This window comes from Aptenodytes patagonicus, chromosome 18 (assembly GCF_965638725.1).
Source record: "Aptenodytes patagonicus chromosome 18, bAptPat1.pri.cur, whole genome shotgun sequence".
Lineage (NCBI taxonomy): Eukaryota > Metazoa > Chordata > Aves > Sphenisciformes > Spheniscidae > Aptenodytes > Aptenodytes patagonicus.
Window position 1 is genome coordinate 7,503,068 of NC_134966.1, and position 26,799 is coordinate 7,529,866.

Genomic DNA, 26,799 nt, shown 5'->3' on the forward strand with positions numbered 1-26,799 from the left:
GGATGCTGCGGCGGCAGAGCCCCAGAGATGCTGCAGCCTCCCCCGGGCGGGGAGGGGGAGGTCCGACCCTGGGGGGACGTGGCAGGACACGGTTGCCACTGCGGGGAGGTGGGGGATCCACTCCGGCCCCTTTCACCCGTGGACACAATTCCCGGCCCTTCCCACCTTCCCCCGGGAGACGCAACGAGGATGCGGGTCTGGGGACCGGCCAGGCTGGAGGTTGCAGCCGGGCGAGCCTGGCCCTGGGTGCAAGCGGGGGCGAGCCCCGGGGGTGCGTACCCCCCCGCTCTGTGCTTGGGGACCCTCCCCGGGATTTGGGGGGCAGCGCCGGCTCCTCCCGGCTCTTCCCCGGGGCCGCCGGTACGGACCCGCCGGGCCGGGGATGCGGCGGGGGGAACGAGGAGCCGCCGCGACTCGGGACCCTCTGGGGGAGCCCCGGCCCGTTTCCCCGGGGCCGCGGCGGCCAAACGCCGCCGAGCAGCGGGGGCCGGCGGCGTCGGGGCCGTCGATTTCGTTGTAGAGCGCAGCGGCCCCAAAGCGCCGCGTTTCACCCCCAAAACGAGCGCGGGGGCCGGGCGGGGAGCGGGGCCGGGCGGGACCGTGCCCGAGGGTGCGCTCCGTCCGTGGGGCACCGGCGTGGGCATTTCTCTCGGTTCCGTTGCTTTTTCGCCCTGCCCGGCTGGCTGGCCGGGGGCAGGCGCCGGGGTTTGCCTTTGCCTGGGCCGGGGGGTGCGGGGGGCAGAGCCGGTGCCGGTGCCGGTGCGTGTGTGTATATGTGCGTGTGTGTGTGTGTGTGTGTGTGTGTGTGCATGTACGTGTGTGCTCGCCGTGTCCCTCCCTCCCTCCCTCCAGCCACCCCACCCCCGGGGAGGGGAGGGAAGGGGGGGGGGCTCCGACGGCTCGCCTCGCTCCGGCAGCCCCAGTCTCTCCGCCAACGTCAGGGAGGTCATTAATAACCAATTAGGAGGGTCAATGAAGCTCATATATAGCCGGGCGGGAGCCGCCGAGCGGCACGGAGCCCGGCCCGCCGCCCGCGCCCCGCCGAGCCCGGCCCGCCCGCCGCCTCGCCCCCATGATGGGCTCGGTGCTGCCCGCCGAAGCCCTGGTGCTCAAGCCCGGGCTGAAGCCGCAGGGGCTCTCGCTGGCCGAGGTGATCACCTCCGATATCCTGCACAGCTTCCTCTACGGCCGCTGGAGAAACGTCCTGGGCGAGCAGCTCTTCGAGGAGAAGAGCAGCCCCAAGACCGCCTTCACGGCCGAGGTCCTGGCTCAGTCCTTCTCCGGAGGTAAGTGGCGGCACCGGACCCCCCCCCCCCCCCCCGGACCCCCCCATCGGCCCCGGGACGGGCCCCCGGTGCCCGGCGGCGGGATGCGGCTCCCGGCGCCCTGCTCTCCCCAGGCGTGTAATAGCAGTTGACTGGGGAAGAAGGGCTTTAAATTCATTTGGTTAACTTGGGCTTGACCTGAGAAAGTTCCCACTTAAACCGCGGGCTGGGGAGGGGGCCGGGGGGGGCCGGGGCCGCCCCGCATTCAGCCGCCCGGGACAATATCTTTTCTCTCGCCCCGGCATCGCCGGGGCGTCCCGGCTCCCTCTTCCCCCTCTCGGATTTCTGTTCCTCTCTTAATTTACCATGAAGGCTAATTCCATTTCCATTCACGATATGTCAACCATCTCATCTCCCCATTTTGTAAGAGGAATTCCTGGGCCCTTTTAAACAAGCCCTTGCGCCATTCAGGCACAATGTACCGCTACAGCATTCCTAAAGGACTAATGAATTTAGAATTAGCAATTTCTTTCTAGTTGAGTTTAATGAATGCAGATCACTTTAACAGCATGACAAATTGCTGGATGGGCCGAAATAGACACCATTTAACCCCCTTTCTCAGCCCCGCTCCCTCGCCCAGCCCGGGCTGCTTTTCCCAGGTACCTCCTCAATGCCCCGGGGGGAACCTTGTACCGCTTTGTAGGAGCTCGGCTGGGCGTTTAAAAGGCTCAGACCTGGGATTTGGGCTGGGGCCGGGGAGGGGTCCCCGCTGCCCCCCTCCTCGAGCACCCCGGCGCGCCCCCCGGCCCTTCCCCGCGGCCAGCCGGGGGAGCGGTGGGGCGGGAGGGGGGTGGAAGGCGGCGGGTGCCTTTTCCGAGCCCTCTCCCGCCGCCCGCAGAGGTGCAGAAGCTGTCCAGCCTGGTGCTGCCGTCGGAAGTGATCATCGCCCAGAGCTCCATCCCCGGGGAAGGGCTCGGCATCTTCTCCAAGACCTGGATCAAGGCTGGCACCGAGATGGGACCGTTCACGGGCAGGGTCATCTCGCCGGAGCATGTGGACCTGTGCAAGAACAACAACCTCATGTGGGAGGTAACGACACCCACACCCCCCCCCCGGTACCCCCAGCCCCGGCTGGCCTGGGGAGAGGCAGGGACGGGGCGCTGGGGCCCGGGGGCTTTGTCCTGTGCTTGTGTGCCGTCAGGCACCCTCCCCGTGCCTCGGTTTCCCCGTTCATGCAAAGATCTGGCTTCCTCCAGGGCAGGAGAAGGGAAAGGCTTCTTCAGCCCACGGGGTGCAGCCAGCTCTCGGAAGAGCCCCGAAACGCTGTTGCTCGTGTCCCACGCAGCAGGATCACACCCTGCACTGCCCTTCCCCGTCATGGTGAAACACCCGGCTGGCAGCTGCCCGCACCATGCGTGGCGGAGGAAACCAGCTCTGCCCCGGCCCCCGCTTTGTCCCAGCCCCGGTGCGGTTAACCCTGAGTGAAGCCGTGGGGCTTGGGGGGATTAACGCCCAGCTAGTAGAGGGGGTTTCCTCATTTTTTTTGTTTCACTGGGTGTCAGACTTGCACTTTTTAATTATTATTAATTATTATTAATTATTATTATAATTCTATGCCTAACAGAAACTTGCCTCACCTTTCCTGTCACCCTGCAAAGCATCTTCCCCTGAGGGCCAGGTCTTGCAGGCACCTTCCTCCTCCACCCAGGGATGCCCCTGCTCCTGCGGGCAGCTGCAGGATGCTGAATAGCCCCTTCGGGGCCGAGCTGCCGGTGGGGCTGTGCCGAGAAGGGGGACTGAGGCAGGGAGCTGGGTTATCCGGGTGGACGTGGGCTGGTGGGGCCAGCCATGCCTGCCCGGTGAGCGCAGGGCGCCCTTTCTCCGCCCCGCTGCGGATGCGCGGTCCAGCACTGTGAGCAGGAAGGGTTTGGGCATCTCCCGCCTGCAGGCAGCAGCTGCTGGCAGGGCGTCAGCCCCGAGGCCGTGCTGGCTTTGAGCTTGTCCCTGGCCAGGGACTTTATCCCAGAGGCAGGAGGCGGAGGGGTTCGGTCCACTGTGGGCAGCATCGCTACCAACCGCTCTCTCCCCCTCCCAGGTCTTCAACGAAGACGGCACGGTGCGGTACTTCATCGATGCCAGCCAGGAGGACCACCGCAGCTGGATGACCTACATCAAATGTGCCCGGAATGAGCAGGAGCAGAACCTGGAGGTGGTCCAGATCGGGAACAGCATCTTCTACAAGGCCATTGAGGTAAGCGGGGCCAGGAGGCAGCCGGGCAGCCACAGGAGGGGAGCGGGGTGCTGGGACCCCCCCACCCCACAGACCTTTCCTTGTTCTTTGGGCCGTTGCTGGGGTGTCTGTGGGAGCACAGGGTGGCTTTGCCGTCCCTGGCACCCAGATCCCCTGGGAAAGGCCATTGCAACGGGTTCAGGGAGACCCCAGGGAGCAGCGAGTGGCCCTTCTCCTCTCTTTCCCCTTTCGGTGGGCTCATGGGGTGACGTGTGCTGAGCAGAGGGAGAGCAAACGCTGCCCAAGCTCGTTTTGGGGTGTAAAGCATGAAAAGAGCTGCAATCCTGGCCCAGACGGGGCTTTGGGCAGGAGCGGGGTTTTGATGCTCTCTTGAAAAATGGGATTTTGTGCAGAATCTGCTTCTCTGTAGCAGGGAAAAGTTTGGGGGGTTTCTGTGAAATCCAGGTGCCGAGTGCAGGCAGTGCCTGACTCTGCACAGCTTTCGCCCAGGGGGTCAGAAGCGGCTCTGGCTGTAAACGGAGTGTGAGAGGAGGATCGGGGCTGCTGGAGCCAGGCAGGGAGCTACAGAGCAGGCAGGGTGCGGCGCTGGCGCAGCTGTGCCTCGAGCTGTCTGCAGCAGGCCGTGGGGAAGGGCCTCATCCTGCCCAGCTCATCCATGCACTCCCATATGAAGCGCTGGTGGGTGCTGGTCCAGCGGGGAAGCAGGGGCAGGCGCTGGCTCCCAGGGATGTCCCAGGGCACAGGCTGCCGTGCTGCGGGGTGAAGGCTGGAGGTACCCCCATCCCACAGCTCCCCATGGGAGATGCTGGGATAGAGGTTGGTGTCCAGCTCCCTGGTAGCATTGATGCTACGTGCGTACAAGTCACGCAGTGACAGCGGGGACCAGCCCTGCTTGTGTATGGTGTCCCCATAACCCGATGCTGTTGCAGGTGGAGGAAGGTGGTAGCTCGGGGAGGTGTCCCTGTGCAGCTGCTTCAGCTTAGAGTCGCGAGAGGGAACATCTCCCATTATATCCCAGACCAGCACTGTGGGACTGTCCCTCTCCAATATCAGGTCCACAGTCTTGCACGCTCAGGAGTGCGGGCTCCCGCGGCTGCTCACAGCTGGGAGAGGGTCTTAGCTGGGAAAGAGCACGAGTGCCCGCTGGTTCCGTGGGCAAGGGCAGCTCCCCGGATCTATCTGGGCTCCTGCGCTGGCTTGCAGAGGAGCAGATGCTCAAATACTCCACGGCACAGGACCACGGCTCAGTCCTGCATTGAGCCAGCATCAGGGCTGGGTTTGGGATTGCCTCAGTGGGATGGGAAAGGCGAGTGGGCGGGTAAGAAGAGAACAGGTATTTTCTTCTGCTGCGGGAGAGTCCTGCGTGCCTCCTCAGGGCTTTGCCGCCTTTCCCCGTGCAGCGCTGTGAGAGCCCCAAGTGCTTCTGTGCTGCTCTCCCCACCTTGGACACCCCTCCATAGGCTTCAGCTGTACCCATTATAAGACCTGATATTCTTGTGGGCAGCTGTGCCTGGTGTGACAGCATCTTAATTGCTTTTTATTACTGTTCTTAAATGATGCAAAGAAGTAAAATAATTCCAGGTAGCCATGGTGTAATTAGGAATACAGCCATGTTTCTCTCACCTTGTGCGTGCACGGATGATGGGGCAGGTGAGCCGATATTTGGGGAGGTGTGTGTAGAGGCCCCATACAGTCACAGTCAATCTGCAGGCTTGCTCCCGGGGCTGAAGCGGTGAGCGCCAGAGCAGGATGAGTTTAATTCCCTCAGCACAAGCAGCAAAGTTGAAATGTTGAGAGTGCTGAACCCCGAGTGACAGAGAGGTGAAAGTGGGGATGAAGGGTGCCTGCTGTCACACTGCGGCATGCTCCCTGGGCATGGTAGGCGCCCGGCGGTACTCCTGCTCCCGCTGCTGCCGGATCGGCATGGGTCCTTCCGTGCCGGGAGGAACAGAAGGGGCCGGGGCTTTCCATATTGAGAGCGTGAGGAAGGGAAGCATGGAGTGTGTGAGGAGCTGGGTCGCAGCTGGGCACGACAGGTCGAGGATCTGCATCTCTCGTGGGGTCCCCATTCCTGCCTGTGCAACGTGCCTGCAGGCACACAGGCGTGCAGTCCAAAACCGACCGCTTGTTCAAACTCATTGGGGTTTGTGCACTCAAGAAGAGGAAAAGCAAGAGAGGATTTTCATTTTGTGGTTCTCTCTCCGCTCGTTAATCCCCTAGCGCGGAGTCATGGGCACACAAATGCAGCATCTCGGACCCGAGCGAGCTCCCCGCTTGTTACCCACTGCTCCTGCCTTGTCACCTCCCTCACCACAAATCCTGGACCGAGAGCGCAGCACCAGCCCGAGACCAGCTGGAACAGCTCAGTCTCAGGCAGGATACGCAAACACCGACCTGATCTTAGCAGTGCCCTCTCTCAGCAGCACATGTGTCCGTGCACGGGCACTGTCAGCCTCCTGCCCCCCTGCACAGCCTCCTGCACCCCGCCTGCTGCATCCCCTCCCCGGCGGGCACCGTGAGCTGCCTGGCTTCTGTCGCTCTGCATCCACCTCTGCTGCACCGTGACTCCAGCATAGTATCTCTTAGGATGCCTTTCTCACCTACCCACCACAAAATCAGATTTATTGGGTGCCTTTTTCACTATTTGCCTTTAATATTTTCATGTGTTTTGCCCGTTCCTGCCCTTCCTTGCTAATTTGTTTTTGCCATCCTCTTCCTCAGCAATTTCAAGTTGCTGCTGCTGGAAACTAAAGTGAGGGCAGCAAGTTTTGGCCTTTAATCTGAAAGCCATGAGATTTCTGGGGGGGGCAATTTAAATTGCTTTGGGGTGTATGCACATGGGTGCTCACCGGCTGCTGGCATATGTGCACCAGCTCCAGCAGAATATAAACATGCATGAACACATGTATGCACACATGCAATATGTTTTATCCTTTTGGCGATATTTTATTCTACTTGCTTGTATTAAAAATAATTCATTTTCTGTTAAGAGAAAATGACACCAAGAAACAGCACCAATTTGGGGTGCGAAATGATATTGGCTTCCCCTGCCTCCCAAATTCCTACTCTGCAGTCCCAGTGAGGTCTTTATGCAGACGGACACTTAAACATATGAAGTCAAATTCCCACTGCTTTCAGGTGCTTAAAATTAGGCACATTTTCAGCGCTCGGGTCATCTAACTTATGATCTGTGTTTCACGTGGATGATGCTTTTCTTGGACTACTCTGTGTGTGGAAAGCTGTCCTCTGAAACAAGGGACTTTCCCATTTCTAAACTAGGTTCTTAACACTAGGGACCTGCAAGGGAAAAATATGTGTATTTTTTATGCAGTGATGTTGTTGTTAGCGTAGCCTGAAGCAGCTGCTCCGGTGTGAGAGCATCCGTCTTCTCAGCCACGGCTGCTGCATGTGGGGAGGCTTGAACGGCGTTTCCTGGCTGCTCGCTCCGGCCGCCCCAGCAGTGCAGGAACATAACGGGAACAACAGGGGAAGAAGTGCCATTGTTTCAGGGAAACAGGAGCGTGGGTGGTGCAAAGCCCTTCCCTGGCCCTATAGATCTCCTTGGGCTGTTGCAGGCACCGGGGCTTTGGTCCAGGACGTAGGCAGCATCTCGCACCCGAGCCGCGCTCTCCTATAGCAGCCCCCGAGCTCTCCTCCGATCCCCGGGATGACGAGTCCTTCACTGGCGCATCTGCATTTCCACCTGCTAAAATAAGCCCTAGCAGGGTCGGGTGGGAGATGCTGCCTCTGCCCTACAGCAGGAGGGTACCGATGGCTCCATCCAGAGCTGAAAAGCTCTGCAGGAGCACTGAGCCGGGGCTCTGTGTCATGGCTCCCTGCTTTGGTCTCTGTCACTTGTGCCTTGCTGCAGTTCATGGGCCCACAAATGACTTATTTCTACGTGTCTCTATGTGCCTCCGTGTCCTCATCTCCCCGAGCTGCAGGGACCTCTGGGTCCTTCGCTCCAGAGACCCCAGCTCCATCTGTGTGCTTTGTAGCTGCTTATTTGCCTGTCATGTTGCTTGTGGCCCAGCCTGGGGGAGACCCCAGTGCAGGTTTGTGCCGGTGGTGGATGGTGCCGAGCCGTGCCATCGCCTTCAGTGCTGCAGCCTGGGCAATGCCGTGCCTGCCTGGGGGGTGCTGGGGACCACTGGCAGATCCCAGATGGCAGCAGGGTCTGGCAGGAGATTGGGTATGGCCAGGGTAGGTCCAAAGTGACCAGCCGAGGATGCAGAGGGAGCCGTTCACCGTCCCCTCCTGACACCCCCATCTGTATCTCTCTCTCTAGATGATTCCCCCGGACCAAGAACTGCTGGTCTGGTACGGGAACTCCCACAACACCTTCCTGGGTATCCCAGGCGTGCCGGGGCTGGAAGAGGAGCAAAAGAAGAACAAACATGGTAGGTAACATCGGAAACAGCCACGGGTGCAGGATCCCTGCTCATTGTCCATTCACCCTGTCCCCAGCTCTGAGGCCATGGGGTGGCCATGGGGCAGGGACATCCCAGGGGATATGTCAGATCCCCCAACTCTCTGGGGACAAACACAGGGACTATGAGACAGATCCATACAGCTTGAGCAGGTCCCCAGTAATTCGTGGTGTCGCCTCTGGGCTGGTTTGCCCACAGCTATTGCTGGTGTGGTGGCCAGTAGCTGCTGCCCGACCCAGCCGAGCAGGGAGAAGCAGGGCAGGCGTGTGAGTGGGAGGAAGGCACTGCGAAACGCCGAGTGGATGCAGCTGCCTACGTCCCCACTCTGCATTTAACAGATCTTTCCCCAAATCACCATTGCAGGAGGCTTGTCTCTCCCCAGGCTTTCGCACTTTGCTTGTTTTGGTGGTTCCCCAAGGTGCTCCTCCGTGGGCAGGCAGCAGAGCTCTCGGGCACTTTTGGGGATGCTGTGCTCAGAGCCAGACCGCACCCATGCTCCTCTGAGCAAGCTGGGTCACAGCCCAGCGGAGCAGGGGGAGAAGCTGGGACCGACGCAGGGACGGTGTGCTGCTGCTGCTGAAGAGCCTGGGCTGGAGGCCAGGGCAGCGCGGTTGTGAGCTGGGGGGTCCTGCGCTCACCGCCTCCAGCTCTACTTGCAGCCGAGGGAGGGGAAAAGCGCTTTTTGTGCCCATCTATAGGGGAGATAGATTGGCTTGAGTGTTCCCCCTCACCTAAATCTGGATGAGCCCGTTCCCAGCTCTGGCCCCATCCCAAAGCCCTAAGTGCCAGCCTGTGACTCTGCTCTGCCTGGGATGGGTGTCTCTGCTCACGGGTATCCTCAGCGGGCAGAGGAGCCAGCAAGGGGGCACGGGGTGGTTATTTAGAGCAGTCAGCACCCTGGGGACTCGGGGAGAAGGTGAGCTGCTGTGCCGGAGGGCAGTGCCTGACTGTCCCCTGTTGCCCCCAGAGGACTTCCATGCGGTGGAGACGGGGGCCAGCACGACGGGGCGCATGCGCTGCGTCATCTGCCACCGCGGCTTCAACTCCCGCAGCAACCTGCGCTCCCACATGCGCATCCACACCCTGGACAAGCCCTTCGTGTGCCGCTTCTGCAACCGCCGCTTCAGCCAGTCCTCCACCCTCCGCAACCACGTCCGCTTGCACACCGGCGAGCGTCCCTACAAGTGCCAGGTTTGCCAAAGTGCCTACTCCCAGCTCGCCGGGCTGCGGGCACACCAGAAAAGCGCCCGCCATCGGCCCCCCAACGCCTCCCTGCAGGCTCACTCGCCGGCCCTGCCCGTGCCCCATCCCGCCTCCCTGGCCCATCACATCCCCACCATGGTGCTGTGAAGCCCCGGCGCGGCAGCGGGTTTTCGGACAGCAAAGACTGGCGCTGAGACATGCAATGAACTGGGGGGTGTTGGCCCTTGGCAGAGCTGGGGGGCAGAGGCAGGGCTGCTTTGTGTGTTGAAGGGGGGGTGCGTGCTGGTTTATTTTTGGAGCATCACCGTTTGCATGGGGTTTGGCAGGCTGTTCGGTGAGCGAGGGGAACCCCCCCCCAGCTCTGCGAGCCTCTGGTGCAGCCGCATCGTGCGGGATCCTCCCCGGGGAGATGTGGTGTAGGGTGGGCCGCTGGTCCCTGGGGTTGGCAGGGAGAGAGGGGCGAAGGGACACAGCGGGACGTCCTGTGTGGATTTGCCGGTGCACTGGGGGAGGGCTGGGGCAGCCTAAAAGCTGGGCCTGGATGAGTCACGCCTGGGTTTTACAGATAATTTGATGGAAAGAAAAACTGCTTTTATTCCTCTTCCTCTGCTCCAGCGAGCGTCCAGCAGAGACACGTGCCCTGCTGCGGCCACCCCGTTCATGCCTGTTCACCCCAGGGGCAGCTTTGGCCCTGGTGGCTCTTTCCAAGGAGCACGTTTCCCTCCTCAGGAGCCCTGATTTAGCAAACGGTCGTGTTTCCCCCCCCCCCCGATCCTCTTGCCTGCCCTCCTCCAGCCCGAGCCATGCGTTGGGGTTTGCCCGACGCCTCCGAGCGATGCCATGGGCAGAGGGGACAAGCCACGTTCCACGGGGACACCCCTGGCACGACGTGCCAGCTGGAAATGCCCGTCCGCAGGCAGGTTTTGCGGGGCACCCTGTGCTCTGCCGGGCTGTGCCTGCTCCAGCCCCGGCAGCACCGCTCCCTATTGCTCCCCATTGCTCCCCGCAGCCGTGAGGGAACATTTCGGCTGTTACTTCTACTGCCCTCTGGGGACAGGGAAAGACCTGGACAGGGCCAGCTCTGTCCCCAAGGACAACTCTAAGCGCCATCTGGAGTCCTGCCACACGCGAGAGGAGGGCTGTGTATCATAAAGCTTAAAAGAAGGTATTCTAATATTAATTGTAAGTCTAAGATGTGTAAAGTTCTCACAAACTGTGTTTTACTTCCAGAAAAAACAAACAACTGTCACTTTAACTTTGTAAATATTTATGTAAACATTATTTACAAAACTTTGATATTATATATTATTTGATTGTATATGTACACAGTGTAAATACATTTGTACCTCTCTCTTGTATTCTAAATAAAAATTACTTGGAACATTTATCATTTAGAAGACGGATAGTTTGGAGAGATTTATTTTCCTCTGTGCCAGGGGAAGGACGTAGCAGTTGGATGAGTGAATGTTTAGACTAGCACAAGGTGAATAAGGAGATGTAGCATCGTCTGTTGGACCAAACAGTGCAGTTTGGAAGAGGAAAGATCAGCTTTGGGCCACAGAAGCCCTTTTGCAGGTCTGAAAGAGAAGGGGCGAGTGCTGGCTAACTAGGGAGCAGGTGGTATTATTTGGTTTGGTACCTCCCTGTCTCCACATGTACAGTCTCTATTTGAAGCAAGTTATTAATATCCTTTGATATCTTCCATGAATCAATGGTTGTATTTCAGCTGTGACGGCCTACAGGTGCAAGTCTTGCTTGAAAGAGTAACATTTGATTTTGGTCCCGAGGAAGCAAAGCATTCGCTGAAGGTCATCACTGGCTTCTTTTTCCTTGGTATTTTCTCAGCAGCTCTCAGAGTCTAACTGGTGTTTGAATTAAATGAATAAAAATTCCACACAAACATATTATTTACCATTGGAACAGCTTTGCCAAGGGAAGGGGTAAATTCCTCGTCCCTTGGAGATGTTTAAGCCAAGCCTGAGCGCCGTCCTGGCGTACGCCTTCCTGCAGTCCCCGGCTTTGGGCTTGCTGCAGCGATCGCCGGGTGAAACCCCCTGGCCCGCCTAAAGTGGGAGGACAGGCCGGCCGGCCTGCTGCCCCATCCCACCCAGCTCCCTTCGGCCTCCCCGTACTTCACTGGCGGGGCTGCAGGCGCAGCTCCAGGAGCCTGCCTTTCACCTCGGAAGAGGGTTAGAGGATTATCTTCAGAACACGGAGGGAACAACTTGCGTGTGCACACGGGAGCACGGGCACCCCCAGAAACTGGAGGTACTGCTTCCCTCCAGAGCAAACGCACCCTTCGCCCACAGTGCTGCCCTTCAGCTGGGGGTGGCCTCCCAAAGTGGGGGGCTGGGGGCCCTGCGAGCCCCGGGCTGGGGCCCTTGGGGGCCCGGTGCCCCCCCGGTGCGGCAGGGCGGGCTCCCAGGGAGCTGGCCCCGGCTGTGGGGCTGCCTTCCCCGCTCAGCCCCACAGCCTGCCGGGGCGGGCTGAGGCACCTTGCCCGCACTAAACATGGCCCCTCTCTCCCTTTGGATCCCAACGTAGTGAAGCCCACGACTCCCCTTCCTGCCAGGAACCAAAATGGCCGCCCAGCAGCGTCACTGCCTTCCCATCACCGCTGCCCTCACTCAAGATGGCGGCGCCCGCGCCTCAGGCGCGTTCTCGCCAGCAGCCAACATGGCGGGCGGAAGGCGCGTGTGGACGGGATTACCGGCGCTGCGCCGCGCCCGTGCAAGATGGCCGCCATCACCATGCGGCTGCCGGTGGCCCGCAAGGCGGTGGGGCCGAGCGCGCCCCGGGGCAGCGAGAAGCACCTGGTGGCGCCGGGGGACACGATCACCACGGACACGGGCTACATGAGGTGGGGGCAGCGGCAGCGGCGGAGGGGAGGCGGCGGGGGCCGCCCGGCCTCGGGCTCTCCTCAGGCGGTCGCTCTCTCCACAGGGGCCACGGCACCTACGTGGACGAGGAGAAGCTCATCGCCTCGGTGGCCGGCGCCGTGGAGAGGGTGAACAAGCTGGTGTGCGTCAAAGCGCTGAAGACCAGGTGAGCGTGGCCGCCGCCTAAGGCGGGGAGCGTGAAGCCCCCCCGTCCGCGCTGCGTGAGGGCTGGCGCTCGGCCGCTGGCTGGGCCGTTTTGTGGGGAGGATGAGGCGTTTGACGGGCTGCTCTCTCTGCCTCGCTCCCAGGTACAACGGCGAAGTGGGCGATATCGTGGTCGGGAGGATCACGGAGGTAAAGCTCGGATTTCCTGGCGCACCGTGGAGAAGGAGGGTGGCCGGCCGGCCGCCAGGCTGGCGTGCCTCGGTCCGATCCGGAGCGCTTCTGGCGTTCCTAAAAGCACATTAGTGTCCGCGCACAGCGGCACTGTGAGCTTGTGGGTTTTAAAGAAGATGAGGCTGGAAGTAGTCAGCAGAGCTGTCTCCTCCTGCAGGCTCGGCTGGCTGCAGGACCTCCCGCTCCGCTGAAAAGCTTCTGTTCAATTTTTGAGTGTGTATCAACAGATTATGTTTCTTCTCCAGGTTCAGCAGAAGCGATGGAAAGTGGAAACGAATTCCAGGCTAGATTCAGTCCTGTTGCTGTCGTCTATGAATTTACCTGGTGGGGAACTGGTGAGTGTAGTTCACGCAGAGCAGTGCCGGAGTCCTGGCTTCTTCTGCTTCCATGGCACAAGCTGAGGCGCTGGGGAGCTCTGGAGCCCTTCCCACAGTTAGCACAAGGGTAGCGTTGGGTTTTGTGGGTGGGTCTGTAGTGCTCCGATATCTTTAACTTTCAGTGTTACTTGGACGTAAACACTTCAGTGATCTAAAGGTGTGCTAGTCTGCCTGATTTTCTTTTGGTGACCAGGTTGCGTTTTGCATGGCATCCTAAGATCCCCCCGCAATGTAGGTATTGACTGATGTTTTCTCATTCTGAGCTACACGTAACTTTTCTTGCATTCTGCATTTCAGAGAAGGAGATCAGCAGAAGATGAGCTTGCAATGAGGGACTATCTGCAGGAAGGGGACCTCATCAGTGTATCCTTCCACTGCTGGCACTCAGACAGAAGAGCCAAGGGGCATGGGGAGAACAGCCAGACCTCGGCTAGCCTGGCTGGTAGTGAGACCTCTCTGCCGGGGGCAGCCAGCGGCTGTTGGCGCTGGGCAGCATTAGGGACCTTGTCTCCTTAAGTGGCACTGACAGGCAGAGGTCCAGTCTGTATTTTCTGATGGGGCTGTATCACTGCATACCCGGAGTCTGAAATACGGGAAGGTAAGTTGTTCGAAAGCGCTCGGTCTTGGCCTAATTCTGCTCCAGTTGACTTGTATAAGGCTTTTTGGAGGGATTTTTAAGAAAAAAGCTCTGAAGTAGAGCAGGATATTGTTATAACCCATTCCTGCAGGTTAGGAGGAATGTTAGCTCCTACGTGGGAGCACTGAGCAGTTTCCCCAAAGCAGAGGGAGTGCTCTTGAGTTGCCCTTCGAGCTGCTGCTCTCCCTGTCCACAATTACAGCCTGTGAGTCCTGTTGCCCCCACTAGCCGCTTGGGAATTAAACCCTGGGGAGAAAAATCTTCTGACTCAAACTTCATCACTACTCTTCTGCAGGCCATTGCCCCTGTGACTTGTTTCTCTCTCCAGGGCTCTATTTTAGGCTTTACGTAGTTGGCATTTATCTCTGGTTTTGTGCATTGAAAGAAGCCAAGGGGCCATTGGAGCGTGTGCTGCAGTTTGGGGTTACCAGACCAAAGGTATTAGCAGTTAAAAGATGAAGGTGACATGTGCTTATTGCACAAAGGGTAAAGGACAGCGACTGGATTAAGAGGGAAAGTGTTCTGCTAAATTGGGCCTCTCACTTCTCATTTTTCTGCAGGGATGGTTGATGTGTAGTTACGATCAAGATATTAACATTTGTGCTAAGCACTTAGAGTATTCTTCATCTTCAAAGGACTGCACAGGCATTAGCTAATCCTCCCAGCACTCCCAGAGGCAGGCAGGTTTTATATTCACTGTTTCACAGGAAAAGGTGTTAAAATTGACTGGTTCCTAGACCAGGAGCGGAGTGCGTATCGGTGATTTGATGTTATCTACAGTGGCTCATGTTTCTTGTGCTGAGTCTCGTGGTCTCCTCTTTAGCTTGGCCAGGGTGTGCTCGTTCAGGTCTCACCCTCCCTTGTGAAACGCCAGAAGACTCACTTCCACGACTTGCCCTGTGGTGCATCTGTGATCCTCGGCAACAATGGTTTCGTCTGGATCTACCCAACGCCGGAGCAGAAAGATGAAGAGGCAGGGGGCTTTACCACCAGCTTGGAGGTGAGGGTTCAGGGAAGATGAACCTTCTGTACCAACAATGTTTTGTTAGTCTAATGTAGTCAGAGGCACATGAATAACCTGAGACTTTCAAGATTTTGGTATTAGGTTCACGGCAAAGCTTTTTTACAGTAGTCTTGCATTATTTCCCTGTGTATTCATCTCTTTTTCCTCTGTCCTTCCTCAGCCGGTTCCCTTGTCTGACCGGGAGGTGATCTCACGGCTCCGAAACTGCATTGTGGCTCTGGTTACTCAGACGTTGATGCTCTTTGACACCAGCATCCTGTATTGCTATGAAGCATCCCTTCCTCATCAGGTACAGAAACCAGTGTTGTTTACTTTATGCCACACTGTGGGGAGGGAATGGAAAGGCCACATCAGTTGCTGCTGAAGTCAGTAAGTTAGGTGGTAGGGCTTCCTTTTGACTTTCCAAAGGATCCCGTAGTAAGTGACAATATGAACTTCCCCCCTTCTGCATAACATAAATCCCCTTGCACGTTTTCAGGGACGGTTTGAAGGGTTTTGCCTCTGGCAAAGTCCAACTATTCCTGTAGAGAAATAGTTCCATTTTTTGATAGATGTGTATCCCTTGCTGGGATTATGGACCCTCCGTGATCCCTGTGAAAATAGCGTTAAATTTGGGATTGTATGAGGGTAAGGTGCACTTTAACAACAAATGAAAAAGCAAGTGTCATGTATTGTACAGAGACCGGTCTTCTGTTTTTATCCACATCCTGCACTGCTGGAAGGCTCCCTCAATTTGACCTCTTGCTGTACAGCTTTTCTCTGTGATTTCTGCCAGCACGATCACTGGCAATTCTCTTCTCATAAACGGATAAGATCTGAATTGTGTTCTCCTTTCATTCACAGTGGCAGCCTACTCAGCTAGGTGGGATGTTCTTTTGAACTATACTTCTGTCTAAGTCATCTCTCCCCTTCCCAAATACTGGTGTGTGTCCTTCAGGAAAGATTAGGAGTTGTCAGTAGCATCTCCTTTGATTTCTTATGATCTCTGTAAGAATTGCTAGCTCTGGCAAAGTTGACTTTGCCTTGGACCCTCTGCCATGATAGTCTTGTTTGACCACAACCCTCTAAACTCGCTTGCTGCTCATTGCTGTGTGCCAGGGACCCTTGTCCCCACAGTGTGCAATAGTAGTAGTTGCTTTTTGGTGCCAATGTTACTCTTCTTTCCACTCCAGATCAAGGACATTCTCAAACCAGAGGTGATGGAGGAGATCGTTCTGGAAACCCGACGGAGGTTGCTGGATCTGGAGGGATAGGGCACATGGCCAGAAGCAGTCATTTGAAGTCCCAGCATGGCAGCTTTTGATTCTCATTTTTTTGTTTGGGTTTTTTTTTTTTCAGTGTTGTAGTCCCCAACATTCATTCCACTCTTCAGAAACCACCAAAATTTCTCATTTTAACTCCTAGGATACCTCCTGAGCTCTTTTAGTACAATAGTACTTAAGTACAATAGCCTTTTAGTGCAGCAGCCTGAATAATTGATATCTGACCTTTATGAAGATGCAGATGCAACTGGGACATACCTCATAGCACTTGTTGCTGTGTCTACTGCCCCTGAACTTTGTGCAGAATGGTAGAGAGGAAGGGATGTGTTTTGTGATGTTTCTCTCTCCCCAAAGGCTTTCTAAATGGTTTTGATTTTCCTTTGCTGTGATATAGATCTGCCAGTCTGTCCTCTGTCTGAGAGGTCTTGTTTTTCTCTTTAAGACTGTAGATCACAGGTACAAGTCTTTAGAGGACAGGAGTATCCACACCCTTGCTAACCACATTTTGGGTCTGGCTGTTCATGGCTTCTGTGTCTCAAGGGTATGAGATTGGATGTGGCGTGATGTGGCTGTCCACGTGAGCCAGGAGCCGTGGGCGAGCAGTGCCTTCTCAGTCTGTGTGCATCCTGCTGGTCCCTTTTTTATGCCCGATGTGGTGAGCTCCTCCTCTGAGGAGGCTCCAGTGTTGTTTTCTATTAAATATTTCACATTTCAATAAATTTTTTGAAACAGATCAGTCATTCAGGAGTGTGTGCATTAGCTTACCTTTCTGCAGAATGAATTGGGTCTAGCTTGAGAGCTATGGTTGGCTCAAGTTTCCTTGTGCCAGGGCACAGAGAATGGTTGCAGTGTCCTGTTATCTCCTCTTCCAACTGTTGCTCCTCATCCCATTACAGCAGGACTTGACCTTCCTCTTCAGCATATCTTCTGTGCAGAGTTCCTCTGTAAGTAGGTTGCCTGGCATTGTTCACGGTGGCTCTCTCAACATTGCTTCCCTGCAGGATCCCATGGAGAGGTGAGTCATGCAGCAGCTGTGTCTGGGGGATGACAGGGAGCCCAGCGTGACACCGGTGAAGGTCTTCAGGCCAGTGGTTAGAGGTGGGGATGCTGAGCCAGACGTTGGCAGTCAGTCACTTGCCTTCTCTGTACAGAATGGATGTGATGCTTTCCTTAGAACACCCTCTCAGATCTCTGGTGCTATATTAGAGTCATTTGTATTATATATGTATTGTGTATATATATTGTATTTGTATTGTTTTAGAGCTGCTTGCACCACAGTGCTGTAATTCTTAAAAAGGATGAAAAAGCAAAATGTCTGCCTTAATTGTCCCTGAAGTGAATTCTAACGTTGCAAATTATTATGCTTGCCCCAGGCAAAAGGCAAAATTCTTTGCTCAATCTTTTCCTGGGAACTAGAAATACCCTTCGTTGCTTTTCATCTAGTTCAGACTGCTCTGCCTGCGGTCCAAGTCAGCACTAGGTGGCAGCTTTGGATTGTGTTTGTAGTATTTATCTTCCCCAGCAGCTGTGCCTCGTTGCCCTGCCAAACAGAAAGGCTGGATGTCTGCCACCAGCGCTGCTGCCTAAATACTAGAGCATTATAGAGCTCAGTGGCTAAGGACAAGCAAGGACATGGTTAATCCATTCTGCTGCTGCGCAACTCAAACTTCTGCCCGTGCTGCCTCTGTAATTATAGTACTTAACTTCTTGGGGATATTGGTGGAATGCTCCACACGAGACCCAGGAATTGTTATTTTTGAGTTTTATGAGGATTCCCTAATAAGTGTTGCAACAGTCACATCCTCAAGATGACTTGGGAAATTTGAAAACTAAAGCTTGATGGTGACACTTTCAGGTCTGTGCATGAGGCTGGGAGCAGCATTATCCACATCTGCGTGGACAGAAACAGTGCAAAAAGGCCAAAAGCTTTAGCAGCCTCTGCGTCTTTCAATTAGAAAAGTACCTCTCTTTTCCCTACCCAATTGCTGTAGTTTAGCAGCTGTTTATCATATTACCATATGGGGAGATTCAGGGATTTTTGCTGTGAGGCTTCTAGGTATAAGCAGATTGGGGATATACAAGCAATGAGATAAAGTATCTGATGTTCCCTTTTTTTAAAGCATTTTTGAAGGCTGATGGAGAGGTCTGTATTTAATCCAGTAGATCTCTTTGCATCTCTGCCACTTAAATTTAAACAACTCTATGTCAGTTAAAGGGCAGAGGGGTGAAGAGAGATTCGATATCTGGAAATGGTTCTGCTGAACTGGTACACGAATGGAGAATGCTTCTCTGTCCTCAGGCAGCCTCTCTGCAGGCATCTAACAGGTCAGAAAGGGGTTGGGGGGGTTATGAGGCTCTTGAAAGTGCTGTCAGTAATGAGGTGGAAACATGCTGAGGAAGTGTGCTCTGGAGGTGGTTAATTTAGAGTTGGATCGTGTTCATGGGTACCAAGCATGAGCTGTCAGACCTGCAAGGTGAGACAGTGCCAGGTTCTCATAACACAGATCTTGGGAAAAGCGTGCTGGTGTCTCTGCAGCAGGCTGTGTGGGCTGCACAGCTGAGTTATCTTTTTTTTTTTCCCCCTTTTCCTCTCTTTTTTTTTTTTTCCCTTATCTTTTTTTTCCTCTACGTAGCAGTCTTTAAAACTGTGGTCTATTTCCAGGCTTCTTATGCTAGCCCTCTCTCCCCATTGTGAACATTTTTTGGTTATTTATGCTCAATAAATGAGTATACAACCTGAAAAACAATGAGCTCAAGATCACTGCTTCAGCTCTGAGCTTTCCGATTCCTCCTGCTCGCCGCAGCACTCCTGGTATTTTTGCCTTGGGGATGTATTAAATGGGGGAGAGTATGTGACTCATCCAGTTCCCGTGCTCCCGAATACCTGGCACTCTTGTTTTTATGCCCGAGAACAAGAGCACCAGCTGGTGAGGTTTGGTTATGGATCTTTTCTGACATGTGGGGGGAACTGAAGGTCCCGGTATATTCCTCCCGGGCCACGAGGGGTCATTGCCGTTCTTTGCAAATTCAGCCAGTGCTTTGCCAAGCCCAGACCTAAATTCTGTAACAAGGCTTCAGCGAGGGCGTTGCTGGCAGTTCTGCAACCCCATCAAGCACAGCTTTGCACGCCAGCAGGTAACAAGAGATGAGAGTGACAAACTTGCGTGGGGAGGGAGAAACTTCCTGAGCAGTTTCAAAGGTGTCTTAAGACAGGTACCAGGCCAGCTGCCATTTACTGTCGATTTGGCTGAATCTCTTGTGACTTTTTGCTCTCTTGACGAATGCCGAGGGCCACCAGTGCTTATCCATCTGGGAAGCAACTGGACGTGCTGCTGGGGCTCACAGCTCCCATATGGGGAGGCTTCAAGTATCACTGTTCAGTCATGACCCACAATATGGCAAATGACTTTTCCCCAGTGCCCAGCAGAAATGAGTGAGGAGTCAGATGGGGTCTGGGGGAGGCTCTGGCATCTCGGGTAGGTGGGGGAGCCGGGGCCCCTTTTTCCATAGGCAGGTCTGCACGGGAGTATGGGCAGGCTATATAAAAAATGCCTTTGAAATGGGAAGTGCTCGAGATGTAAAGGAGAACTCCAGCAAAAGCAGTGTTCTCTTGAATTCTTGAAATAGTCTGTGGGATTTTGCTATGCAACTTCTAAGCAGGAAGGGTGAAAAGGAAGAAACTATGGCTTCCCTGGTTTAAGAACAAAATCATAGTTGAAAGTGAGGTGGGAAAAACCCAGTAAGTATTCATTTTTATATAGGGAACTAAAATGCCCGTACAGGCATTAAAACAGCTTAGACCAATCTCATTTCTTTGGTCACCAGTGTCTGACGGCGTGGAGCCTGTTTGTAAACCAGCTGTAGCACCTGCCTGTGCTGCTTACTCCGGGGTTAATACACGGCACAGATGTGCTTGTAAGTGGAGCTAGTAAATAGTTCCCTTGCTGGTGAGTGCTGCCTGCAGAAACGAGAACACAAAATCACTTGTCTGTAGAAGTAATTTTCCTGCTTCTTGGTGGCAGTGTTTGATTCGTGTACTAATATGAAGAATGGCAACCCCTCCGTTTACTCCCAGTAATAACCATTGGGATTTTAAATTCGTGCTAATGGGTTATTAATCCAATTACTGCTGCTTATTATGTTACTTCTGTATCATCCGCATGCAGTTTTGCTGTTCAGTTGAGGTGAATGGTATAAATACAAAGCTTTGAGCAGACCCTAGAAGATACTGAAACCCCACTGAGATTATAGGCAGTCTTGAAATGGTTGTCTCAGGTTCCTGAGGACCGCTAATTAATATGCTAAGGTTTATTATTTGGTAAAGATGTTGAAGCTTTAAGATATTGCTATGGAGGAAACATCACTGCAGCTGTTGGGTGTAACAACCCACAATTAATTGAAAGTAAACAGAAAAAGTACTGAAATTTCTTTTGTGAAATATATGGGATGTACACAGGCCACATGCAAGGCTCGATTGAAAGAAACAGTGTGTAGATTTTTAAAATTTATTCTGCATTCACACAATCTTTCTGTTTCTGTCTTCTCTAATAATTTCTGAACTCACTGGGCAACTTCAAGTTTGTTAACATGAGACCATCATGTTCACAAAAACTGGCAGCAGGGTAGGGGACAGAAAATAGACACTTCAGGAAGGAAAAGAGGGCAGATACCTTGCTATGGTATTTGGGAGTCACCAGCTGGCCCATCTACCTGTGTATAGCCCCAGATTAACTACAGTGCTGCTTTGGGAAATGGGAAATGCTTCTGGAGCAACTGCCAAGTGGAAAGAGATTGGGGACTGCTGGCAAAGAACCTGCCCCACTTTGCTGCTTATGATTGCGAAGCATCAGAAGGAATATCTGACTGTTGACCTGAAAGATAAATTCACCTAGTCTGTTAAATAAAAAGTAAGTACGTTCATCTGCATAGATCTCAGGTGAGGCAGGGAGAAGCCTGTATTGTCCAGAACACAAGTCCTGCTGATTTGCAATTACCTTTGCATAATTTGGTCAAGGTCATCTGAGTATCACGGGCCTGTGGCAGTCTTCTGGAATTCACTCTGCTTCAGCCCTGCCATGGTCGGAGAGATTATCCAGGATGCTCCAGTCAGACCCAGAAGGGAATAACTTTTTCAGTAAAGGATGGTTGGTATTGATTTTTGTAACAAATTTCTCTCAGGCTGCTTGGCCTGTGCTGACAGACAGCTTTGTTTCCTCAGTTTCCTTCAATCCATGGGAGCTGAGCAGAGGGTTAGATCACTGCAGTGAGAAGCTGACCTCCATTACTGAGACAAACCTGGAGAAATTCTGCTGAGTTCAAGAGATGTGACCCTGGATTTGTCTCAGCATAATGTACCAGAATTTCTCTCTCCTGCATGTGTGTAGCACAAACAGCCTCGGTACCTGCAATTTGCGTCACTGATGGAGAAATGCAGTAGAAGTGGTTTGGGATCTGTCTCTTGGCTAAGAATTAGTGACATAGGAGCAGCCTGGCACAGCAAAGGTGGAGGATCCCGTAAGGCTGTATGAAGTGTTACATTTCAGATGCTATTGTTGGAAGATGAAAAATACATGTCTGCCAGGGACCTTGAATATGGCGTAGGAGACATGGAGTATGTTTGGATTTGTCACAAGGGAGGAGTCAGTATAAACAAGCCGCTCTGTGTCCAGATGGTTACCCAGAGCAGGAGGCTACTGCACAAAATTGCATTTGTGTGTTCTCCTGTTGTCGAGTGGGAGCAACCACAGACCTTTGACCAAAACACCCTGACCTCAAGCTGCTGCCTCAACCCTCTTCTGTTCCCAAGGTGGACTGGAGAACATACGAGAAACCAAGTATCTTCAGCTTCACCGTCTGTGCTCTTTAGCTCAGGGAACGCTCATGCTGCACGTCTAAGGGCTGCAGAATTTAGAGGTTTAACTTCATCTTTGTACCAAATGGTGCACAAAAGTAGATTAATAAAATATTTTACTGTCACATTCATTGGCCTCTATGGCTGTTTTTGGTATAAAGTTCTGCATATGCTCTGACAGCATTAATAAGGAAGCGAAGTCCTTTGTGCAAGCAGGGTGACTGATCCCTGGTTGTGGAAAAGCTGATGGTTGTGCACACAGCTGACCCTGTAAGGATCTCTTCTTCCCTATCCGTCTCTGCAAGAAATTCAGGGTCCAGAGCTGGCCAGGGGCATCGAGACCCGTGTGCAGGAGGGGGTCTCTGGCTGGCTTGAGGGCCAACGAGCTCTCATCATCAGATCTAGGGGAAAACAACTTGGGTGGCACTTGCAAAGGGGTAAGGGATTCGACAAGAGCTTTCTGGGCCCTTGGCTAGCATTTGCTAGTGATGTTATACTAGCAGCTCCCTCTTCCACCTGTCATTTCCTCCATCTTCCCCTTCATCCCACTCCCCTCATGGCTCCCCTTCAATTTCCTTCATCTTCCCCTTTGTGCCCTCTCCGCCCACCTCATCTTCCCCTCAGCCCCCTTCATGGCACCCCCATTTTCCTCATGGCTTCACCCTGGAAACACCTTCGTGTCCCCCAGCCCCCTGTTCCCTCATTCTCCCCCCATTCCCTTCACGGCTCCCCTCACCCTCTCCTTCACCCCCATTTTCCTCACGGTCCCCCAGCCCCTGCTCGGCCCCTCATTCCCCTCAGAGGTTTCCCCCCCCCCCATCTCCTCAGGGGCTTCCCCCTCGGAACCCCCTCACGGACCCCATCTCCCCGGCTCCCCTCACTGCCCCACGCCGCCCCGTTTCCCCCGGGGCGCCCCTTCCCCGCCCGGCAGGTTCCCGTCATGGCGGCAGGCGCGGCGCCCTGCCGGGGCCGGGAGCGGGCAGCGGCCGGGGCCGGGCGGGAGGCGGGGGCGGTGGAGGAGGAGGGGCCGGAAGGGGATGTGACCGCCCGCCCCGCCGGCCGGGGACGGGGCTGCGCCGCGCCGGGGGTTCCGGGATCTCCCTCGCCGCCTGCAGCCGCCCCCCGCCAGTCTCGCTCCGCACCGCGGGTGCCCCCGGCGGCAGCCCCCGGGGTACCCCCCGCCCTGCGGCCCTTCGTCCCCTGCCTCCTGCCAGGCCTGGCGGGGCTCCCCCCGGGCGTGCGGCCGCCCGGCCCCGCCGCCCCCCGCCCGGCCCTCTCCGGGCGTTCCGCCGCGGCCGGGCCGGCCTCGGCCCCGCTCCCGCTGCTCGCCCGGGCCTTGCCCGCCGCCGGCCTCCCCCGCGGGGATGCAGCCGGCCCGGTCACCCCCGCTTGACCTCCTCTGGCTGCTGTGTAGGAACCGGCCTCCCGGAGCGCGTCCCCAGCCTCGCACCCCATCCCCGGCACCCGGCTCCATCTGAGAGGGGCAGCAGGCCGGGAGGGCAGCCACCTGCGCCGGCCTGGCGGCCCCAGCATTGCTTCGACGCCACCATGGCCCCCGAGGCCCCGCTGGCCCGCTTCGCCTCTGCCGGTGTGCGGGAGAGGTAGCGGCGGTGCGGGCGGCCGGAGGCTTGTGATGGAAGAAGGCGAGGCGTTGTGAGGCTGGACTGCAGGAGCCCCTCGTCCCGTTCCCTCGCCCCAAGGAGCGTGTGGAGCCTGCCAGGCCCAGAGCTGCCTCTGCTTTGCCTTGTGAGCTGACATGGTTTCAGTGTACTTGATCCTGCTAGACTTCAACGATACTTGAAGCCAAATACGTGGCTCTTTGGCCTTCGCTAACTCAATGCTATGCAAAAGAAAAGGAGGAAAAAAAAAGAAACCTTGACACTGGTTGCAGTGGGAATGGCTGTTTCCTGCCCTGGGTGAGCCTACATGTGGTTTCTCGCTTGTGAGACGAACTAATTCTCCTTTACCCGGTGGAAGACGCACTACATATGGCAACCTGAAACTTTGGTAACGCTTGGTTACTAAGCAGTTGGAACTTTTACTCATTTTTTTTGCATAAAGTCACCTACGGAGCCTTGTTGCCATCTTCAGAAGCTTTGGAGGAATCTGCGCTTGTCTTAATTCTTTCCCTCAAGTGACTTTATCACGCAGCGAGTGCAGCCAACGCACCCACCTAAAATACATTCTCCTTCAAAGCTCCTTCCCAACCTGGAAGATCGGGGATCACAGACGTCTTCAAAAACTTCTTGTCCTGGGAAAGGCGGCCCATAGTTACTTTATGGGGCAGCAGCCTGGAAAAGTTCTTGGGGACCAAAGGAGGCCAAGTCTGCCTGCCCTGCACTTTATCAAAGGAGCAGGGAAGAAGGAGTCATCAAGGCATGGGGGCCCGCACTGTAACGTCTTCGTTGAACATGGTGAGAGGTTTCTATTGGTATTTCTTTTGGCTTAATTTTGATTTGCCGAGCTAGATGCAATATGGATTTATTCAAGGGCATGGTGCAGACACAGAGGTACTGTACTTTATGGAAATCTTTTGTTTTCTTTCCCTTGCTTCTTAAGGCAAATCTTCCGTGATTGTTTATTAAGAAAATACTTAACTTGGGTCAGATTGCTTGAAACCTGGGCAGAGGTTATTATACAGCTAAATGCAAAATACAAGGAAGTAACTTTTTAACATTGTACAAGTTTCTCACTTCTGCCTCAGATATGTTCAGTTTAAAGGCTGGGAAAGTGTTTCATCCTTTTCGAGTTGTCTGTTTCGTAGGTATCGACTAAGCACACCTGATGGTGATGCTATGGTCAGCGACAAGTATTCTTTAATTTATGAAAGGGACTCCGCTACTTGGGGTAGGGGGGAAATAAGACTTCTTTTGGAGAGTTTGTGGATACTGCTGTTGTGACAACTGGTTGGAATCAAACAGTTTCTTGTTAATTTGCGCGGTGCGTTTACAGCGCTTTTGGTTAGTGGCTTCTTGAAGCCGGTTAAGCCTTCATCTCATGCTGTGATGGATTTAAGTGCTAGAGGCTGAAAGTGGCCAAGTTAGGGGTACAGCAACCCTGTCACTTGCTGGTCTTCCACAAATTAAGAGGGGCCTGAGAATCTCAGGAAAGAAGCCGAATGAAAAGCTCAGTAGGAGTCAGAGGTAGGTTTAGTAACTGTTTCAAATGTTGTTGGGTTTTTTTTTCCCTATTTAAAAAAAAGGCTAAAGAAATTATAAACTGAAGGCATCTTTACAAAAGTGAGACGCAGAAATGCATTGTTGCACTGAAACTTTTTGGAACAATCCCTGCATTTGCATAATGCTTTTTCAATTCCAATATTCTTTGAGGAGACACACTGCTGGCCGCTATCTTCCACTGGAGAATGGGATTTTGACAAAGCTTCTTCAACAGTTTTGTCCTCTTGAGGCAGTTTATCTGTGAACAAAACAAAACTGCGTTTATAATCTTCACATAATTAAAAATGGAAATATTTGCTGTGTCTGAGAGCACAATCTAGTGGTTAGTAGGAAAATCTTGATTCAGTTTTGGTTTAGCTGGCCTTTGCTTTCAAACTTTCTCTCATCCTTTGTTTCTAGAAGGGACCAAGAAATCCTGTGCAGTGTTCAGCAAAGACACAGAGAGAGATGCTGTGTATGTACTGCTGTGTTGAAATATTCTTTTGAGTTACATCAGTGTTATTTCTTTGGATTTCCCCCACAATGTTTGTGCACTGAGGTTATTTGGAAATTGAAGGTAATTAAGGGAAGGTTAGAGAACGTAAGGGCTAACTTGGCCCTCTGATGATAAACCCGCTGCTGGATTTTTCCAAGCCATGCTTTCAGTCCTGTGATACACCCGCTCCTCCACCCCCAGTTTGGTTGCTGCTTTTACTACTTTGGACAGAGTTTCAAGGTCAGATGAGATACAGCGAGAGTGCCAACTGCAAGCAGTACAATATTCTAACTACCTTTGGTGTTTTGATGTAGCAGAAGAGCCAGAAATGCTCCTTTTTGATCATCTAACAGGAGTAGGCAGATGGTAACTTCTTGCCAGTATGACCTGAGGTCAGAAGATCCTAGCACATTTGCAAAGAAAAACAGCATCTATAATGTCCATACACCATATGTCCACAAGAGACCTCAGTGTCTTGATTTAGAAAAGAATAAACTTGAAAGGGGACATCAAGGCCAGGACATCTGTTAAGAGAACTGCAAAAGATCAGCCTCGCTTATCCACATGAGGAAAAATTTCTTCCTTTGAGTGTATTAAATGGTTCTTCAAAGTACAGACAGTAGAAGGGCTCTACCACCGTTGTTTGTTGTTCAGCTCTGTTTTGAGTTTGAGCTGCTCCTTATCCTGAAAAATGCTATCTTGAAATATCTGGAAAAATACAGAGGAAACAAAGTTCATTTTAGAAAGTTCTTCATCTCCCTCAATTTTTTTATTTGATAATTTGTTTTCGAAATACATAGTCTGACATACTTGGTAATTAATGGACAGAATAGTATTTAATGTTTTCAGTCCTATTCAGAAATGGTTCCATAGGCTGTAGTTCATAAAAATAGATTGGCATTTTTTCAGGGCTTAAATTTCTGCATGTTTGTCTTTCAGTACTTTGATTACACAGTTTCTTCTAAATGCCAAACACTGTATCTGGATTCTCTGTCACACTGTGGGAACTAGCTTGTCCCAGGAAAATCGTGTTTCTTGCTTTTCATAACTAAGAAATGTTTAAGGAGAAATTCCAGGGTGGGCTGCTTAAAGCAAACCCCTTGAGACAGTCGAACTCTTAAAGGTACTTGTTTGAAGTTCTTGTATATTAAAACCCATGATAAAACAAAAAAAAAAAATGCGGAGTTGGTAGCCCTGTTGTGGTTGCGTTTTGGTAAAGGTGTTTCATATCTGTTTCAGTGGGACCACTAAGTTCTACTAAGGCTGATTTCAGCAGACACTTAGCAGTGATTTTGAGAGCACTGAAGATCTTAATTGCTTCAGTGGTATTGAATCTTAGCTGAAAGGATGAGTAAATATTATCAGATACTAAGAGCGTAAGGCAAAATAACTTTTGGGGAAGTAATTCCATTTCTCAGTCGTGCGCTCTGTAGCACTCAAAACAATGCATCTAGAGGCTTCTGAAAAGCAAGGAGGCAACTGGCCAGAAATCAGCTCTGCTGGTGGTCAAATGTTCTGCGAGAACAGTGCAGAAAGGCTCTAAATTTTGTCATGAGTTGAAAATTGAGGA

The 26,799-nt window shown here is 53.6% G+C and overlaps 3 protein-coding genes across 4 annotated transcripts in view; all 3 read left to right on the forward strand.

The window, feature by feature from the left end:
* Positions 1–1,072: 1,072 nt before the first annotated feature.
* Positions 1,073–9,296, forward strand: PRDM12 (PR/SET domain 12). Its single transcript, XM_076355548.1, has 5 exons — positions 1,073–1,286; positions 2,164–2,354; positions 3,361–3,516; positions 7,805–7,916; positions 8,914–9,296. The coding sequence occupies exons 1-5, from the start codon at positions 1,073–1,075 to the stop codon at positions 9,294–9,296; spliced, it is 1,056 nt and encodes a 351-aa protein (XP_076211663.1).
* A 2,573-nt stretch (positions 9,297–11,869) lies between these two features.
* On the forward strand, positions 11,870–16,457 carry EXOSC2 (exosome component 2). Its single transcript, XM_076355362.1, has 9 exons — positions 11,870–12,009; positions 12,093–12,194; positions 12,337–12,382; positions 12,670–12,759; positions 13,099–13,164; positions 13,331–13,399; positions 14,262–14,438; positions 14,623–14,751; positions 15,635–16,457. The coding sequence occupies exons 1-9, from the start codon at positions 11,885–11,887 to the stop codon at positions 15,713–15,715; spliced, it is 885 nt and encodes a 294-aa protein (XP_076211477.1). The 5' UTR covers positions 11,870–11,884; the 3' UTR covers positions 15,716–16,457.
* Positions 16,458–22,925: 6,468 nt separating this feature from the next.
* Positions 22,926–26,799, forward strand: part of ABL1 (ABL proto-oncogene 1, non-receptor tyrosine kinase) — an 84,312-nt gene continuing 80,438 nt past the window's right edge. For both annotated transcript variants that reach the window (XM_076355816.1, XM_076355819.1), the window contains exon 1: positions 22,926–23,989. In XM_076355816.1, coding sequence (XP_076211931.1) covers positions 23,854–23,989 — 136 coding nt within the window. In that variant the 5' untranslated portion in view covers positions 22,926–23,853. The remainder of the gene's footprint in view (positions 23,990–26,799) is intronic.

Excerpts from the sequence above, each read along its gene's own strand:
- PRDM12 (XM_076355548.1), top strand. The coding sequence starts at position 1,073 with ATGATGGGCTCGGTGCTGCCCGCCGAAGCCCTGGTGCTCAAGCCCGGG. Across the intron at positions 1,287-2,163 it reads GGCTCAGTCCTTCTCCGGAG|AGGTGCAGAAGCTGTCCAGC; the intron begins GTAAGTGGCGGC and ends CGCCGCCCGCAG. Across the intron at positions 2,355-3,360 it reads ACAACAACCTCATGTGGGAG|GTCTTCAACGAAGACGGCAC; the intron begins GTAACGACACCC and ends TCCCCCTCCCAG.
- EXOSC2 (XM_076355362.1), top strand. The coding sequence starts at position 11,885 with ATGGCCGCCATCACCATGCGGCTGCCGGTGGCCCGCAAGGCGGTGGGG. Across the intron at positions 12,383-12,669 it reads TGGTCGGGAGGATCACGGAG|GTTCAGCAGAAGCGATGGAA; the intron begins GTAAAGCTCGGA and ends TTTCTTCTCCAG. Across the intron at positions 13,400-14,261 it reads GGAGTCTGAAATACGGGAAG|CTTGGCCAGGGTGTGCTCGT; the intron begins GTAAGTTGTTCG and ends TCTCCTCTTTAG.